The sequence below is a fragment of the Platichthys flesus genome, chromosome 1, assembly GCF_949316205.1.
Source record: "Platichthys flesus chromosome 1, fPlaFle2.1, whole genome shotgun sequence".
Taxonomy (NCBI): domain Eukaryota; kingdom Metazoa; phylum Chordata; class Actinopteri; order Pleuronectiformes; family Pleuronectidae; genus Platichthys; species Platichthys flesus.
This window is the reverse complement of record NC_084945.1, coordinates 7,141,434-7,159,762: the sequence shown is the minus strand read 5'-3', so window position 1 is coordinate 7,159,762 and position 18,329 is coordinate 7,141,434. Positions and strand designations below refer to the sequence as shown.

The 18,329-nt window shown below is 45.3% G+C and overlaps 1 protein-coding gene across 1 annotated transcript; it reads right to left on the bottom strand.

Annotated features, from left to right (window-relative positions):
* Positions 1–443: 443 nt before the first annotated feature.
* Positions 444–17,813, bottom strand: tnfaip8l3 (tumor necrosis factor, alpha-induced protein 8-like 3). The gene is made up of 2 exons (XM_062409097.1): positions 17,452–17,813; positions 444–1,590 (listed from the first exon to the last, which is right to left on the bottom strand). The coding sequence occupies exons 1-2, from the start codon at positions 17,495–17,497 to the stop codon at positions 1,028–1,030; spliced, it is 609 nt and encodes a 202-aa protein (XP_062265081.1). The 5' UTR covers positions 17,498–17,813; the 3' UTR covers positions 444–1,027.
* Between the last annotated feature and the right edge of the window lie 516 nt (positions 17,814–18,329).

The window sequence follows — 18,329 nt, the reverse complement described above, 5'->3', positions numbered from 1 at the left end:
GGGTGGTCCGTCTGTTTTGTGTTTCTGTGAGGAGACTTAAAACTGGACCGAATCGTTGAGCTGGAGTCAAACCAAGCCACCAGTGAAGTGAAGTTTTCCTGGACCGTGGAGTGGAGTCGACCAGAGGGCATCAAACGAACCAGAAAGGACAAATCACATGATTCTCCTGCTCTTCTCAAAACATGAGTTGACTTATTTATACCTGGCACCGATGTGGGTGGAATGGAAGTGCCTTAATCCACTGTTTTCCAAAAACTGATCCATCTGTTCATCTACTGTCTTTGAGGGTGTTGTCCTGTAAATAGAGGCTGCAAAATGGATTCTTAAAATAAAAAATTGTTTATCTTTGCGTGTGTCATGAGAGAAAATGGTCATTATGACGAGAAGGAATAAAGATTCACAGAACCTCACGTGGAGGTGTGGCTGTCAGAAGAACGACAAAATGATGTTTACAAGAAATTTTTAATAAAACTCAAGTGTTATACCCTTGCAGAGAAGATTGACACACAAGATTGATACACACTACACACACCAGGTCATAGTCGTACTTATGTACAAACATTATTCAAGAGAATCTCATACAAACACGCACACACACACACGCACACATTCACACACACACACACAGACAGACAGATCACTACTACTACTTATCTTCCATATGCAGTATACCTAATGTATGTTTTTTGGCCATTGGTACAGTACACATTTGCAAACAAAGAGAGGGACTTTAAAATGCATACAAGGTGAAACAGGGTGTCCCAGTGTGAAGCAGTGATCCACTGGGCGCAGAGACGGTCTTACAAAAATCCCTTCATCGCCCCACAGCATCGGGATGTTACGTACAGCTCCGTGGAAATGGCTGCAGGAGAAGCAGGAACACCAGAGCAAACAGAAGGATGTGAGCCGTCACCGGAGAGCAAGTGAAAAGAAAATGGGAGGAGGCAGCAGGGAGGTGGGGGGGACCAGCGAGAAAATGAGCAAGAGGGAAAAGAGCTAGAGGTGAAGCAGGTCAGCCGTGGCGAGGTTAAAGCGTTCCTTCGTCCAGCAGTTTGTTGACGCCGTTGCAGATCTTCCTCAGAGAGAGTCTGTACTCCTCTCCGTCCCCGTACAGCTCGGCCAGGAAGTCGCCGGCAGCAAAATGGTTGAAAACGTGATCGATGCGTGCGTGCGAGCGCGCCGTCAGGTGCTGCTCGACCAGGCCGTGAAGCAGGTCCCTGCACTCCAGCAGCAGCTCGGACAGAATATTCCTGTCAAAGGTGTACTCCACCTCGTAGAAGGACACCGCCGTCATGGCCGCCTGGTTCATCTTCTTCTTGAAGCGCTCCACCGTGTCCAGCTCGTCGGGGCTGAACTGGTGGTTGCGGTACAAGATGCCGATCTTCAGGGCGATCTTGATGACATCCTTGATGATCTTGTGGGCCTCCTTCTTGCTCTTGGTGAACTCCCGGCTGGCCTTGTAGAGCTCGTCCAGGATCTCGCTGCTCGTGTCATCCGTCAGCATGTTGGCCACCACCATGGTCGCCATCTTGCTCAGGATCTTCTTCTGGGCCTGCAGGGCCAGGGAGCGAGAGTTGAAGCTCTCCTGTCCTGAGGGGAGAGAAACGAGAGGTTGGAGGTTAGTCTGTTATCCTGATCATCACAATACCGAGAGGAACAGTCATCAGAGCAAATACTTCTGATTTTATCCTTCATAGTGTATATATATATATTATTCCATGGGAAATTGGTAAAGACGTGAAAGAGGTATCTGGCAGAAAAATAAAGAAAGTAAAAAAAATCCCTGGATCTCCACCAAAACTTAATGTGACTCATAATCCTTCCAGCAGGTTTCTTGTTGATCCGCCCAGCAGTTTTTGAGTAATGCTACCAACTAGCAGACGCACCACTATGTGGCTATGAAATCCACTATGTGCCTATGAAATCTCCATATCTTTGCAAATAAAGCAGCAGAGAAGCAAACAAACAAAACAAAGATATAGGGATCTTGTTGAAGTAGCAGATTGCACATTTAAATATTAATAAATTGCTTTGGCCACTTGGGGGCAGCAGAGCAACCTGAAGAGACTGATTTACTATCCCCTAATAAAGGTGATGTGGTGAGAACATGATAAAAAAACAGCTTATTTACACGTCCAGCAGAAACAAAACAACTTGAGCCTAATTTCGAGCTTTGAATGTGTTTACATGATAAATATAAATCCAACATTCATTGCACCAGCTCCTGAGGGGAATGCTGTACTTGGCTCTATATGCTCCACTGTGTCAGTCTGTTGTCTGGAGCCGAGCACAAAGTGAACACTGTTTTCTTTTTCTTCTTAGCTAGAAATATCTGCCTCCTGAAAGCACATCATTCATATCTGTAAGTTAAAAGTTTGACTGGGAACCAGAACAAAAGTTTTTAGAAAACACAGAGAACTTCTCCATACACGTTATTATTTTAGTCTTGAAGTGCACTGAGCTTAGATCTGTGTGTGTTTACATGCGGCAGCTGGACAGATAGCCTTTTGAAACATTCCTAACCCATTGTAATAATAATATGAAGTCTTTCCTGCCTTGAGCCCACTTTGTCTTCACATAAACTCGGTGTGCTAAAAACAAGTCTGTATAGATTTCTTATTTATACTTAAATGGTTTTATTTTGCAGCGAGTCTGGTGTCTGTATTTGGTGTCATCTCAGTAAATTTGAGGGCACAGCATCGAGGCCAACTCCTTTGGGATTGAACCAATATATATAATCTAATCCAAGCTTTTATACATGGAGCTGCTACCGACTAAACGTCCATTTGACTAAAACAATATTATAATTTGAGGGCGTTTATAGTTGGAAGTGTAACTTAATACCGACTGAGCGAGTGAAGGGAGGAGATGAAACGCGGTGCAGCCACATTCTACGGCTGGGCGGCGTCCTCCCTGGAGCTGGCAGTGGTGCGGCGGGCTGACTGTGGGAGGAATGACTATCTGCTCGGGATAACATCAACCATCTGTGCCCAGATAAGAATCCCCCTGTTGCACACACTTTCTCCCCACGTGCGGATTGATCAGAGCTGTTGTGCCATGTTCCACCGCGGCCTCCATCTGTCTCGGAGGAGAACATCAGGCCGTCTGCGTCCTCGTGCAGCCCGACATGTGTCTGAGTTAATGGGAGTAGTGGGAGGACAGAGAGGGGTTTTATTTAGGTGCCTCCCAGCTACAGATTACACACCACATATGACTAAAGGAGAGCGGTGTCACATATTCCTCCTGTTCCCTGGGAACATTGTCATCCTCCTCCACATGTATGTCAGGAGAGAAAAGGGTGACAGAGAGAGAGAGAGAGAGAGAGAGAGAGAGAGAGAGGGGTGGATAGATAAAGAGAAAGAGACAGAAAGAGAGAGGGAGGGAGAGAGAGAGTATATGGGGGCGCTATTGCCCAGTGGGCTTGGCTCATAAACACAGATGAGTCCAAATCCTAAAAGGAACACCTGCTTTGTTGTCATTATAATTTGATTGAAACAGACAGCTATGCAGAATTCAGACGATTGTCAGAACATCATCATCTGTGTGAGTGTTTGTGTGTGTGTGTGAGTGTGTGTGTGTGTGTGTGTCCTGAACGTTACACAACGATTTGGCAAAAGCCCAATCGGTGGCATTTCATGTGAACGTACAGAAGTGACATTTCATGCGTTGTTCTGAAGCTTCATGACATTTCGTGCACGTATAATTAGCCCAACATGACATTTAACAACTAATAAGGCAAATGTCTTTGTCCACAGTCATTTCCCAACAACAGAAATGATCAGTTTTATTGGTCTTGTTTTTGACGACTTCGCCGGACAGCAACATGGGAGTGAGGCGGCAGCTATATTAGACACAAGTGGCGTGAGGGGGCTGATGAGCGAGGAGATGTCAAACCTGCAGAGTCCTTACCGGGATTGTTTAACACTAAAATCAACATTTCAAGTGTGTTTAAATCAACAGCTGCAGTTTAAACACAGGCAGACGTGCAAAGAGTGAATGTCCATGTTTAATAAGTTGCCTTAAAACTCATTTAACAGACTTTAGTTTGTGTATTTGAATGCATCTGCACACATCATGTAAACGTTTGTATTGATCATTTATGCTATTGTTAATTTATTGACTCTCATTGGTATTTATTTAGATTTTCTGCATTGTTTAATGTTAATTATATCTTAGCTATATTTAGGTGGAGGCTTTTTAAATAAGCCCACTGGGTTGGCTGCCTTCCCCTGCACGGAATATATATATATATTTTATTCTATGTAATTATTTTCCTGTGCTAAATAAACATAAGCCTAAATATATATATATATATCGGCATTGCTTATTCTACAAGCACGGTGAGGAGGTGTGATACATAATTGGCTTTAATGTTCTAGGCCCATGAAGAAGAGTTTAAAACCACAACCTTCACCCAGGATTGAAAATCATTCTTTAAACTTGAAAAATATAGATTTTTGCAGCTTTACATGGACGAACCATAAGATAAATAAATGCACAACATATTGAAAAACAAGTCCAATGGTGGATGGTGCAGAATATAAATACTTCTCTGTGTACTATGTTGTGTGTAACGATCCCATGACATACTGTTACCAGCTCCGACATATGGAAGCTCACAGAGTTTCAGCAACTCGTAGCTCCTCTACGTTCAAACTGCGTGGGAGAGACGAGTCAGTGACTCATCCCTGCAGGCCGCAGTCTGCACGCTGCTGAATACACCAATGTTAACGATGAGGCCCGAGGGGATCGATAGACGAGAAACATTCACAAACTTCACAACAGCAACAGGCTCCCTGATGTTGAGCAACAGCAGCATGGGGATACATGAGAGTGGTTTTCATTAGGCAGATCTGCGCCTCTCATCAACAGGCTCTCTTTGTCACTGTCACTTCCTGTTTCTCTGAAGCAGCTCTTTGTTCCCGTGACTCTCTGATATTCACAAACCCAACTGGATGGATTTCTGAAACCCTGGCACACGGATGAAGGTGACAGAGAGTGCTCCATATAAAGCCGGCCTTGTCAGACCAATGACGGTGCAGGATCCAACTCCACTATATGTGTGTGAGCAGACACTTTTAAAAAACTGATTCCTCTAAATTATGCAACGTGAGGGGATTCTCACAGCAACTGAGGAGAGTCAAGCTTGAAAGGAACTGGTCTGATCTTTTTTCTTGTTTTTACTGCAGAGCTAAAAACAAGACTAATTATTTTTCTGAAAACCAGCAGGTGGCCATGGACTCACCCGCTTGACCCCCGTCTCAAGTCTCCCTGAGGGGTGAAGGAAAAATGAAGATAGTTAACCCAAAGAAATAAAGTGTCCATTTTTGAACTATGTGAAAAATGGGCACAGGGGCTTCATGAGGTGTGAGTCAGAGCGGTGGGGGAGATTTTAAAACACACAGTAAGCAAGGGTAGATGATTATAAGACACTGACAAGTCCAAGCTCTAACACACACACACACACACACACACACACACACACACACACACACACAGCATGTCAACTAGTGACCATGAGATGAGATGACAAGCATGAGCCAGGGTGTCAGGAAGTTTGACAGGAGCCGAAGCTGTTACTTATCCCTCTCCTCCTCTCACACCTCCTCCCCCTGTCTCCTCATTTCTTCTTCTTCATCGCTCGTCTGAGAGTGTGAAGTTTTCCCCCCCGAAAATAAAGTGGGAACTCTGTCCACCGACAACAAACCAGTTCTCCACCAGTTCTCCACCAGCCCCATCAAAGAGCGTCACATAAGAGTGTTTTGGGAGTTGGTGGTGTTTGCCTCCAACATCAGGATTAGTAAGGTGCTTGCTGCTCTCTGGCCGCGGCTGTTGACCAGACAGTCTCTCTTTGTTCCGCCTGATGTTTTCGGAGCGCTGAGTCAACAGATTTCTGCTGCGCTGCATCAGAACATACATCCAGTGTGGAACATGGAGGCCGGCCAAACCCTCCTCTGCTAGAGGTGGTGCGCTGCAAAAAATGTCCATCTGGCCCCGATTCATTTTTCCTTTCAGTCGCAGACTCTTAAATGAAGGGAGTGGCCGAACCGGACGTACGTTACAAAAAGAGACCAAACATGGAAGAGAGAGAAGAACTGTATTAGAGAATTGATCCACCTTGAGAGAAGAGGTTGATAGTTTGGTAAGTATGCAAAGTAAAGACTTGATACAAGCTGAGTCCGTCCAATTCCAAAAATTGGCTAACAAACTGTTTAGCTAAGCTTAGCCCAACGGCTGGTAATTTGGGGACAACTTAGCCATTTCTTGGATATGACCAATCACTTACTGTTGTTTTGCTGCCAGTCATTTTAAACCATTCCACATCTGGTGAAACCTCTGTGCACAGGACAGAAATCCATTTTCAGCAGAGAAGAGTGTGAAACGTGACCTCAGCCCATTAGCAGGACTGATAAAGTCCACAACTCAACACTAAATGAGACGACCTGCTACTCGGGACATGTCCTGCAGTGCTGCTGATTGGCCGGGCTGAGAGGCAGCGTCCTGAGGCTTGTGTTGGTCTCGTTCCAGAGTAACCAGAGAAATGAAACATTATTAACTTCGACGAGGGCCGGCCGGCCTTGAATAATAAACGCTGGAGGCAGTTATCAGCTGGACACCTCGCAGAACATAAATGTCTGACTGAGGCTGGTGTGTGTCTGTGTGTGTGCGACTCTGTGGGTGTCACTCAGGGGCTGGGCTTGTGTGTTTGACGGCTGCCACTTCTGATTTGTCAGATTAGTTATTTTGAATAACTTGGAAATAATCTGAATTTAGGTTAATTTAATTTAATTCAGAGTAAATGTAACCAGTAAATATGTCAGCATTTGTTTGTAGAAGTCTATTGTAGTAATAATCAAAAGTTAGAATAATAAGATATAACCTGTTGTCCCTAGCAATATATGGTGATTTACAAGAACTTTCTCAGCTATATTGGTCGAAAATGTTAAATTAAACCAAACAAAAGACTAATCAGATAAAACTCAGCTGTATAAAGAGTAAGGAAACAACAGAGCTGAGTTATCATGAGATTAATGATGAACTAAAATAAACCTCGGCGGAAGAGCAGAGAGTCGTTAACGTCTGCAGCCATTAAGAACATGAGGTTTTTGCTCCGGTTCACCTTTTGCAGGGCTTAAGATCCTGACTGATCAGGTATCACACACACACACACACACAGAGAGACAGACAGACACACACAGACACACACAAACACACACACACACACACACACACAGGAGGAAACACAATACTTTATCAGGGCCTATCTGTTTGGTGGTTTCCAATGACAACATGCTCGTGTTTGGTATTGGACAAATCCAGGTCATTATCTGCACAGGTGCATGGGATGTTGTTTTGTGCCACATAGACACGAGTACACACATGTGTTCACCACTCATGTGCTTCCATGTGCTCCCAACAAAAGAGAACGTGATCATACTCAAGCGTCCAAGTGGGGTTGGGCATTAAAAGAAGAATGAGAGGGGAAAAGAAAACTGCTCAGCACCTTCTTCCTCTAAACATTATCAGTACAAACAGTGTAGCGTGCTGACCCACAACCAAACTCGAAGATGCACAAAGGTTACGAGTGTCTTTAGTGACCGACAAACACAAAGCTCTACAAAGCTCTTTCTTGTGCCTGTCACCAAAACTCCCTGCTGTACGTTTACTTCCCGTTTGCAACCAATCTTCTTTCAGCTTTTCTCCTCAGATTTGTTATTTTTGTACGGGAGACAGCTGATGTGCACAAACAGTCCTCCAGCTCTGTGCACACGCTGTGGCAGCAAGCCCACTGTAAAGCCTCCAGTCATACATTCAGTCATCCATCAGCACTGCAGTGTAAACACACAGTCATGTATCAATACTGAGAGAATGTCAGAGGGAATGCTCTTTGCACAGGAGAAGAAATGTGACAGGTTTTTGTTCAGTGGCCTTTATCGTCTGCTATGGTTTCCACTTAGGAGTCGCTGTCGACCCTCTCTGGCTGAATTTACAAGGCTCGAGGAAAACAATGGGGTGGGTCATTCAGGAATAGTAAAGGGGGCTTTAATGGGCTGCAGGGTTTGTGCTATGCAAGCCTGAGAGGCCAGTGGGCTGGGGGGGGGGGGGGGGGGGGGGGGGGATAGTGGGCTGCTTTTAGAACGGCCACTGCATTAGTTCAGTTAGTCGAGTACAGACAGTGTCTAGAGATGGGTCTTCTTACGTAGGGGAAATTCTGCGGAAGTATCCAAACGGTGGAGTTAACTGAGTTCCTCTTATCAGTTGGTGTCTCTCCTCCTCCCGCTCTGGAAGCAGAAGATGACTGACACAAAGACACTGCCCCTACACACTCACACTGTCTCTGATGTGATGCGTTGTGTGTGCGTTTGTATTGGGAGGAAAGTAGCTGGTGATGGAGATGACTGGGAAAGACTCAGTTTCTACTGAGAGACCGAGAGTGAAAGTCAGTAAAGTCTGGAGAACTGATGTTCATTATTCATGACATGTAAAATCTGATTCTGAGCCAGTTTTCCAAAGGGCACCATGCAGCCGAGAGAGGTCAGTCACCGTCCCATTAACAGCTGCTCAGGATGTAGAGCAGCATTCTGACCTTCGGGGTTAATAAATAACTCTCCTTTAATACTTTAATGACTTTCATTTGTGTGAAGTTGGGCTGCGGAGTTTAAAGTTCAATTCCTTTTGTAGATGTGTCTCTGGCTGGAACTGGAATGTGCAGGTTATGACTGACTCAAGCTTTACTGGAAGAAAGAGCAACAGCAGGAAACAAAGATCTATCCTCCTCAGATCCACAAGGCTTGTAAAAGCCCGCTGATCCGAGAACACAGGACAAGACAAAAGGATGTTAGGATTTATTTTTCTTTGTGCCATTAGTAGTTTGTGCAGGTGTTGACCTTCTCAGCTTGAATCTGTTTTTTGGTCCAAAAAGGCAGAAACTATATGAAGTTAGTGACAAAACGGACATGAGAGTAAGAAAGATAATGGACATTAATACACTGGTCTGATGCTATGTCACAAAAACTGTCCCCCCCCCCAAAAGATGGTCTCAGCAGTGACTAAGATAAATCTTTCTCTTACATTGTCTCGACTGGTGCATTTAGGAATAAATCCAAATGAAGGTCTGATTGAATTTGTATAAATGTGCCTCTTCACTTATGTAAAACTTCTGTATCGGTCCGACGGGAAGCAAAACAAGGTTTGACTCCAGCATTTCCTGGAAATGCAAAGCGAATGTAAATCCCACAAACAAACAGAAGTCTTTTAAAGCAGCTGTAATGAAGTGGTCTGATATAGAGCGGCTGTGAGTGTGATTAACCGACTCGTCTGCGGGTTTCTGCTGTGACTCACAGTCCAGGGAGAGGCACTTAGGGGCCTCAGGAGAGACACCAGAATAGATTACCTTTAGCCGTATTCAATGAACCGTCCCTCATCTCTGCCTCTGTCTCTTGGTTGTAACGGCCACGCCCCCTCGGAGCTGAGCAAGAGGGCAGAGAGACGTCCGGTGGATTCATGTGCTGCCGGTTTGATTGCCTGTCCCCATGAACAGGAGGGACAGAAAGAAGACGAAGGGAGAGCTTGACCCCCACCTATAGCTCTGCCCTTGGCTCTGATCATGGTGGGTCCTCATCGTGAGGAGGACGGAGACGGCCGGTCCGCAGAGGGTGAGAAGTGGCACACAGTACATCCTGTTGGGATGACGGCAGGGCCCTGTGAGATCCCTGACCTTCGACCTCTCCGTGGGTGTACAGCTAATGTCTCCGGCAGCTGTGGCTTGGCTGATGTCTGCCATTGTTTAGATAAAGAGCCTCGCCACAGTTAGCTGGTTATCTGCATGGCATGCATGGGAACTGGCTGCAGGCTGTCTTCCCTCTCTGCCTCTGTGCTCTGGGGAGCCTCTCTGGAAAAATACTCTCCCAAATCCTGTTTCGCTGGATGTTGGTTTATAGGGGGAAAAATACTGAATCTATTTTCATAAAAATAATGGATATATTTTCCTCTGACTGATAATGTTTAAACTGTAAACTTTTATTATTTATGTCTACAAGATATCCAGAGTCAGGGGTGTCTCTAGAATCATCTTTGCACACTTTTGCAAAAACAGAAGTTTGTTAGGAATATGGTGAAGGAGGGCAGCTAAATAAGTAATAAGAACTTTATCTCTGTAGCACTTACAAGGTCACAAAGTGCTGCAGCTAAATTCAGGGCAGATGTTTGATTGACGTGTGATCTCTTGGAAATGCAGCTGTGCAAAATAGAATAAAATACAAAGTCTAACCATCTCAGGGAATGATTTGAATTATAAAACCCTCGTTCTCTTTTTATAGAAAGTTGGTGCAAATGTGTGGGCGGGCGTGTGTGTGTGTGTGAACTGTAATGACAGACTGAGAGACTGAGGCCTTCTAATAAAAACATTGGGGGATAAAATATTGGGGCTTTTCCTCAGTTTAACTGGCCTGGAAGACAGACAGGCAGACAGACAGAGGGACAGACAGACAGGCAGACAGACAGACAGGCAGACAGACAGACATTAACTTTTTCCAGCTGAAATAAAGAAACTTAGCTATTTACAGAGAGGGAGAGAGAGAAGGAGGGAGCGGTTGGACCGAGTTGGCAAGATGCACGTTTTCATTTCACGCCGTTCAGACCAGATTAATAGAATTGAACTGGAATAAGAAGGAAAATGTGGAATACGAAAAATGCTTTGAATTGGGACGGAGGAAACACCTCTGCAGATTTGTCGAAACATTTAAAAGGAGGGATGGGAAGAAGGATGGAGGATGTTGGGGGTGCTGGTGGTGAAAGGAGGTGACATCATGTATCTCTATTTCTCTTGCTCTTTTACGTCAGACCACATCTCCTCAGCTTCGTTCCCTTCCCACCTGCAGCACTGTTACAAAACTCTGTCTCTGAATTACTCTTGTGAAGCTCGTGTCTCTTTTCATCCGTCTCGCCCTCTCTGTCTTTTCCTCTAGAGCTCCACAAGATCTACAGCGCTCAGCCGACCGTGAGTGGAGAGGAAGTAAATGTTTTCCGGCCCCTGGGTGAGTTGCTCCTCTCACAGACCTTGGCCAAGTCTCAGCATGCCGTGGCATCGTTTACAATGAGACACACACACACACACACACACACACTCACACACACTCACAAACACACACACTCACACTCATCCCAGCTCTGCCAGCTTTCCCTATAACTCTGGCCTCCTGGTTTGTTTACTAGTTCACCCTCTCTCACTGAGTTTACATGAACGTGAGGCGCTGGGGAAACTTCGAGTCCCTCACAGAGGAGCTCAGTCTGTCAGTGACCTCTGCTGAATCCCCCCCCCCCCCCCCCCCCCCCGCCCTGATCGCCCTCTATACCACTGGCCTCCGCAAGCGTGTATCCGCCATGAAAAACACATGTTAGTAGTGTTCTCTTTGCACAATCTATGTTACATTGATATTCAATGTAATGTACGGGAGAGAATAATTTTGACTGGATTTCATTGTCTATTTATGTCGGTTAAAGTCCTGCAGCATGTTTTCTTTCAGCTACGACAACAAACATCCCCTTAATATTTATATATAATCACACATTTTTATGTTTTAGGAATCAACAGATATAGCTGAAGGATGAATGGATGTATAGTTGAAAATGAGGAAAAGATCATGGATCATTTCATTGAACAAATTGTGTTTTATGTGAATAGTAATAAATCTATTTAATTACATCACTCTCAAGTTGATGGATTTATCTGCACTGACTCATTGAGGTAGGAAGCACTTCATTAACTCTGAGCCTTTACATTGAACTTATGTAATGAAGTTACTTGGACATTTCAAACGTAATTGAAATGAATAAAGTTAGTGGTAATGTTGTTTTTCGCTGCACTCCAACTTTGAAAAGACGACACATTTCATTATTTGGATCCTTCGGCTTCTTGGTTTTGTCCAATTTAATTCAAAATGGTCTGAGTGAATCACCCAAGCCTAGAAGAGACCTCTAACATGTAGATTCTAAACCGGGACGAAGATTATCCAGGAAGGAGCGACAGTGTTTCCGCTGTAAATTCCGCCTCCATTAAAACTTTGCTCTTGCTCTGACTGTAGTGATAAAGTTGGACGTACTTTGAGCTTTGGCCTCGGAGGCCCTGCCTGTGCATGACACCCTTTGGTGTAGAGCCAGAGTGCTGCTGCTCCCTCGGCTGCCAACCCACCACTAACTAATGACCAGGAAATAACTGTGGTTCACACACACTCACATAAATACTCACACACACATTTGTTGTTGTTTCTGACTTTTAGTGACTGCATTCCTTCTTCCAGCTTCAGCCTCTCCACCACCAGCCACAACCTAATCCTTCCCCTGAGTTAATTCACATCCCAGTCTGTTGAATTTGAGTTTCTACAAATATAATTGTATGAATTGTGTAATAAATGTAATTTCTACCTTTACCTCCCAGAAACAGTTTAACTGCTGTGATATAATATGCAGATTTTCTAACTCTGCTATATTCAACACAGTTATTTGAGTTGTGCGAGAGTTGTGAAAATCGTTCTGTATAATTGCCTCCCACTCATACTGGTTTTTATTTGCCCGCTTTTCACTGCCATCAAATGTAAGTGGGAGAGTCTCCTTTTAACTGGAAACAATCTGCGTGGTGAAGTCCTGCTGGGGGACGTTGGGTAAGACGAACCCAGACGTCAGTGATTTCCACAAGCGCATCGGGCTCTAATGGTGAAAACACTTGCATGAGCCGCAGAGTCCAAATTGAAACCAGAAACCCAGAGCTAAAAAAAGAATTCAACTTCCTTTAGAAAAATGTCCAGCGATTCCTGTGAATTCACGTCACAGCTCCACTGTGCAGCTCTCACAGGCCCTGATACCTGCACACGCTCACCAGTCCACTGACGCCAATCCACACGGTTTGCCTCCCACAGCAGACGCCACTGGTGACTGTTTGCTTTGCTCCTGCCGGCCCTCCAGTGAAACCACAGCCGTATCCTCCCCCTGACTGTGGCTCTATGAGGCCTTGTCAAAATGCCTCTGCGGTCTAACTCCATGTTTCAGTCATGGCTCAGCCCTGGGATGGGGGGGTGGTGGTGGGGGGGGGGAACAATTCCCTGTGTAAACGTCCCACAAACACCATGAAACGCCACAGCTTGGTTGTGCCGGCGCGTGCATCTGCAGACGAGGGGAAACGCACTCACGCTGAGGGAAGTGGATCTGGAGTTTTTGGGGTTTGTCTTTCACTACAGCTGAAAAACCTCTTTTCTCCTGAGTCGTCTTTTCCATTTACAGCTTCTCTCCTTTTTTTCCTTCTTTTCTCAGTTCATGTTACAATTTTCCAGAAACAGCTCCTGATGTCTCGAGTGTGTGTGTGTGTGTGTGTGTGTGTGTGTGTGTGTGTGTGTGTGTGTGTGTGTGTGTGTGTGTGTGTGTGTGTAGCAGACTGGGGCAGTGCAATGATAGCCCTCCATCTGTGGGCCAGATTAAAGGAGGAGGAACAAATAAAAAAAGACGGAAAGATGCATGTGTTGAGAAGAGCGAGGGAATGAGCCAGAGGAGTGTGGGCATTTCTTCAGCCTGTGTGCGTTTGTCGCTGTTTGGGAGTGTTACAGTATTTGCAGGCCTGGCCCCGGCTCTGCCTGGCCCCGGCTCTGCCTGTCTCTCATGTGTGAAGCATGTGGCCACTCTGCCAACATGGCAATCATGAGGCAGAAGCTCTCCCCTGATTGCTGGGTGCTCCGTGCCGGCTCTAGTGCAGCAGGGATATTTGAAGTGTTTTTGGAATTGTTGATTAGGATCAAAATGACAAGGACAAAAGGCCCGTGGAGTTTGTATGTGTTTACATGAAATGAAAAGAGGCTCTTTATGTGAAAAGGCAAATGTCTGCGTCATATTCTCTGGATATTTTTCACAACATTTTGAAAGTCAAATGTAATGCAAATTCACGGACAGACGACGGAGGCAAAACTGGAGGAAAACATTTATTTCAGGATGAGAAAGAGGAACCATCACGTAGAAGTAAATGTCAAGATTGATCTACAACGAGATTTTTTGAAAAGTGTCATTGTGCTCTCAACAAAAAAAATAAATGTTCCTCACCACAGCAGAATTGCCACATCATACCTGTGAATTGAGAACTAAGACTTCATCGTCCCTCAGGGGAAATTCGTTTTGCAGCCAAGCAATAAAAAACAAACTCACAAGAAAGAAAAACTGTGAATACATGAAGAGATCAAATGACAACAGAAAACCGAGAGCTCCTAAAACCATCAATAAAACCAAACTAAGACGCTCATCAGGAGTGAACAGGAAATGTCTGATGATAATTTACTGCTGCGTTCTTCATATGTGAAAGACGATCCTGAAAAATGTCCACACCCGATTTTCCATAGTTCAGAGTCTGATATCCTCTTATGTCCCCCGGCTGAATATTAAATTTCCGTTGTGTCATCAAACAGCACAAGCAGTTTTTATTATGTTTATAATAAAAGCACAGCAGCGGCCCTCATGAATGTCACGTGTGTTATTACAACAGGCAGAAACGCTCCTCTATTCAACAGCTCGGCTATCTATTGAGAACGCGCAGTAAACATGAAGGGCTGGAAATAGCTCTGCAGATGGCGGATCTGGTTGTGGTGAGATAGTGGGAGGCATCGCCACGATGAATCAGCCAAAACTGAAGTGTGGGCTGCTCATTCTCTGTCCACCAACATAATGTCAAACTAATAAAAAACAACTTAAAAGAACTCTGTGAGTATGTGGAAGTAAAAACTTCCTGAAGTTTCACCGTTGGTTAGAAAGCAAATGTCTCTGTTAGGTGCATTTCAGTCATAGTTGGGAGGAGCAGGTGTGTTGACTTTGACTCATAGACGTGGACTCGTCTCCATCACAGGAAGACGAGAGCTGCATGAATCAGTTTGTGCTGCATGACTGGATTGTTATGGGTAAACGTGAGCAATTGTAGAAGGTCTTAACCTATCTATCTATCTATCTATCTATCTATCTATCTATCTATCTATCTATCTATCTATCTATCTATCTATCTATCTATCTATCTGTCTATCTATCTATCTATCTATCTATCTATCTATCTATCTATCTATCTATCTATCTATCTATCTATCTATCTGTCTATCTATCTATCTATCTATCTATCTATCTATCTATCTATCTATCTATCTATCTATCTATCTGTCTATCTATCTATCTGTCTATCTATCTATCTATCTATCTATCTATCTGTCTATCTATCTATCTGTCTATCTATCTATCTATCTATCTATCTATCTGTCTGTCTGTCTGTCTATCTGTCTGTCTGTCTGTCTGTCTGTCTGTCTGTCTGTCTTTCTCTCTGTCTGTCTGTCTGTCTCTCTCTCTCTCTGTCTGTCTGTCTGTCTGTCTGTCTGTCTGTCTGTCTGTCTGTCTGTCTGTCTGTCTGTCTGTCTGTCTGTCTGTCTGTCTGTCTCTCTCTCTCTCTCTCTCTATCTATCTATCTATCTATCTACTGTATATATCTACCCCTCTATCGCTTTACCCCTCTACCCCTCTACCCCTCTACCCCTCTACCCCTCTATCTAAACAGCCAAAGGGCAGAAGAGGCGGTGGGACGTTCACACCCTCCTGAAACAGAACACCTCAGTGTTTACCCTCCTGACGTTTTGTGCCAGAAAACCTATGAAGAGCTGAGATCCATCCCAGGTCCCTCATGCACACACTCGGGGATCAGGGTCATGTTTGTGTTCAGCAGCCCTTTCAAAATACGCCTGTTTTGAAAATACGTCTGCTCAGGTTCCATCCGGACGTTTGACCTTAGAAAATTAGCCCTTCAAGTCCCCCCGCCCCCCCCCCCCCCCCCCCCCAGCCCCTGACAGTAGACTGAAAAGCTCCACCACAAAGCACCGTGCATTTAGCGAATGAGTCAGGCTCAAGCGTTCACTCTCCACCGGGAGAAACGTCATTCTGCTTTCTCTTCTGCTGTCACCCTTCCTTCTCAACATGTGCAACATTGCTTCCAGACCAGAAAGACAAGCGCACAGGAGTTGATTGCTCTTAAACTACAAAGACCTGGTCGCTTTTCATGGCTTAAGCAGATCACATTGTATACATGTTGAAAAATAAATAAAGACATTTCCATGATTTTCCTCTGGCCCTGTGTCTGGAAAACAGCGAACATCACACACAGGAAGCAGAATCGATAAAGCATCTGCCTGAACAGATCGGCTGTGACGCACCTACCGGGGCTTCATGCTACTGGAGCGCCGGGTGATGTTTTAACCTTGATCCTTCCGCCTGAAATCAGCAGATGATGCGTTAAATCCCACCAAGGATTTCTCCTAAACTCTTATATGGGCTCCTCTCCCTTCGTCCAACATGGACCGAAAGTCAGACAGACCCTGGAGCAGATGGACAGACAGATGGTGAGAGTGCAACAGAGCATCATCAACGCTCTACGCCGCCAAACAAACGGGCAAACAGCCATAACATCCTCAAGTTTACTGATCAATCAACAGAACAGCGTCCATTATTAGCAGATCTGCTCATAGTGTCCCAGGACGTTCCAGACACGAGCCCGACCGGATGCAGTTTCAGAGGAATCCACATTTTTTCTAATATAAACTCCCTCAGTGAATCAGTGTAATTATTTACAGGGAAAAAGGCAAAGAGGAAGTAATGAAAACCTCCCGGAGACACAGTTCCCTCGTGACCTTTGAACTCAAACTTATCTCGTGGCTGTTTCACCTCCCGGCCGGGATTATTTCCACAGGCTCCCAGCTCAACACATTGTCTGCATGCTCGGAACGCCGGGAACCGACGGACACTAAACTTTAACATGTGCTTTGTTTTATGTGTCCCTCGTGAAACAAACCCAGTGAACTACAGAATCTAAACGTTTTCACCCTACCCCGGGTGCAGGAAATAATTTGTCATCATTCAGGACGTGCTCTCTCTCTCTCTCTCTCTCTCTCTCTCTCTCTCGCTCTCTCTCTCTCTCTCTCTCTCTCTCTGTAGCGGGATGCGTTGACGAACAAACTGGACGCACACGTGTTGGAGCTCGTCTGTTCCTGGTGGCGACTGAACCCACTCTCATCCGCACAACTCCACAAGGCTCTGCCAGTCACCAGCGTCAGTGTGAGCCACAGCAGCAGAGATACTGACACTGGACAAAGTGTGAACATTTTTAAAGTTGTGTGGTTCTTGGTTTTTGGGAGCATTAAAGTGTCATTATCAGATCTGTGAGTCTGCACGGTGAGCAGAATGTAAAAGAGGATGAAGGTGCAGAACACAACCTGATGAAAAAGGCTGGAAAAGGCTGAAAATGTGCTGGGAAACAGGAGGAGAGAACTGACTGACCCTCTGGATGACTGACACACTTCATCGTAGAACATATGAGCCTAAAGCCATGTGACCACAGGTCGTCAGACACTGCTCCAGATGTGGTGTTGCTCCTGAGGCTCAGTGGACACTCACCTGGACACAGGTCCCCGTCACTCTGCTCTCCGGAGTCTGAATCCATCTTCCCCTGCAGGACACTCGGAGGCTGCAGAAGCTCTTCTTCGTGTTCCCTCTCCTCTCCAGGGAGTCCTCAGCTCTCTTTACAGCACAGAAATAGAAAATAAAAAATTGCTGTTTCTGCTTCTTCTTCTTCTTCTTCCCCTGGTGAAGCTGAACTTCCCTCTCTCAGCCTGGGCCACTGCTGCTGGGAGAGAGGAATGACACTGAGCTTAGTTGCTGAGCTCTCTTCCTCTTTTCCCTGTGCTCTACCTCCTCTCTTCTCCTGACTCCCTCACTTTCTCTCTCGTCTACTTTCCCCCATTGCTGACGCTCCCTCCCCTCGGCTCTCTCTCTTGGTCCGTCCCCTCTCTGACTCTGACTCTCCCTCCTCCTCCTCCTCCTCCTCTTCCTCTCATTCGGTCCTGTCACACTCAGCCTCTTCACGCTCTCTCCCCACTCAAACTCTTTCTCTACCTCTCTCTGTATGCTGTAAGGGCTGTCGCTTCCTCCCTCTCTCTCTCTCTCTCGTCCTCCCTCCCTCCCTCTGTCTCTGGGTAAGAGTGCTGCCTGTGTTTGAGCAGAGAGTCATTCACGGCAACTTGAAATGCATCTCCAGCAGTAAAAATCCCATGAGCACTTGTTTCCTGGCTGTTATAAAATCAGTCACTTATAATAAGTACACAGCGGTGGTCACAGGTTACTGATCTGCACTAATCTTTTAATAGGTCTGATGTGTTTAGTTCATTTAAGTGTAACAGGAGTTTTTGAGTTAACCACCATTTTTCACAGACCTTTAAAAGCATGTTGCCCATGTTTCCAGTCTTTTCTTTCCTCTCTTCTTCATCCTTTACTTC

Bases quoted from the DNA above. Each gene is read 5' to 3' on its own strand.
- tnfaip8l3 (XM_062409097.1), bottom strand. From the start codon at position 17,497: ATGGATTCAGACTCCGGAGAGCAGAGTGACGGGGACCTGTGTCCAG. The intron at 1,591-17,451 runs GTGAGTGTCCAC...CTCTCCCCTCAG, and splicing joins TGACGGGGACCTGTGTCCAG to GACAGGAGAGCTTCAACTCT.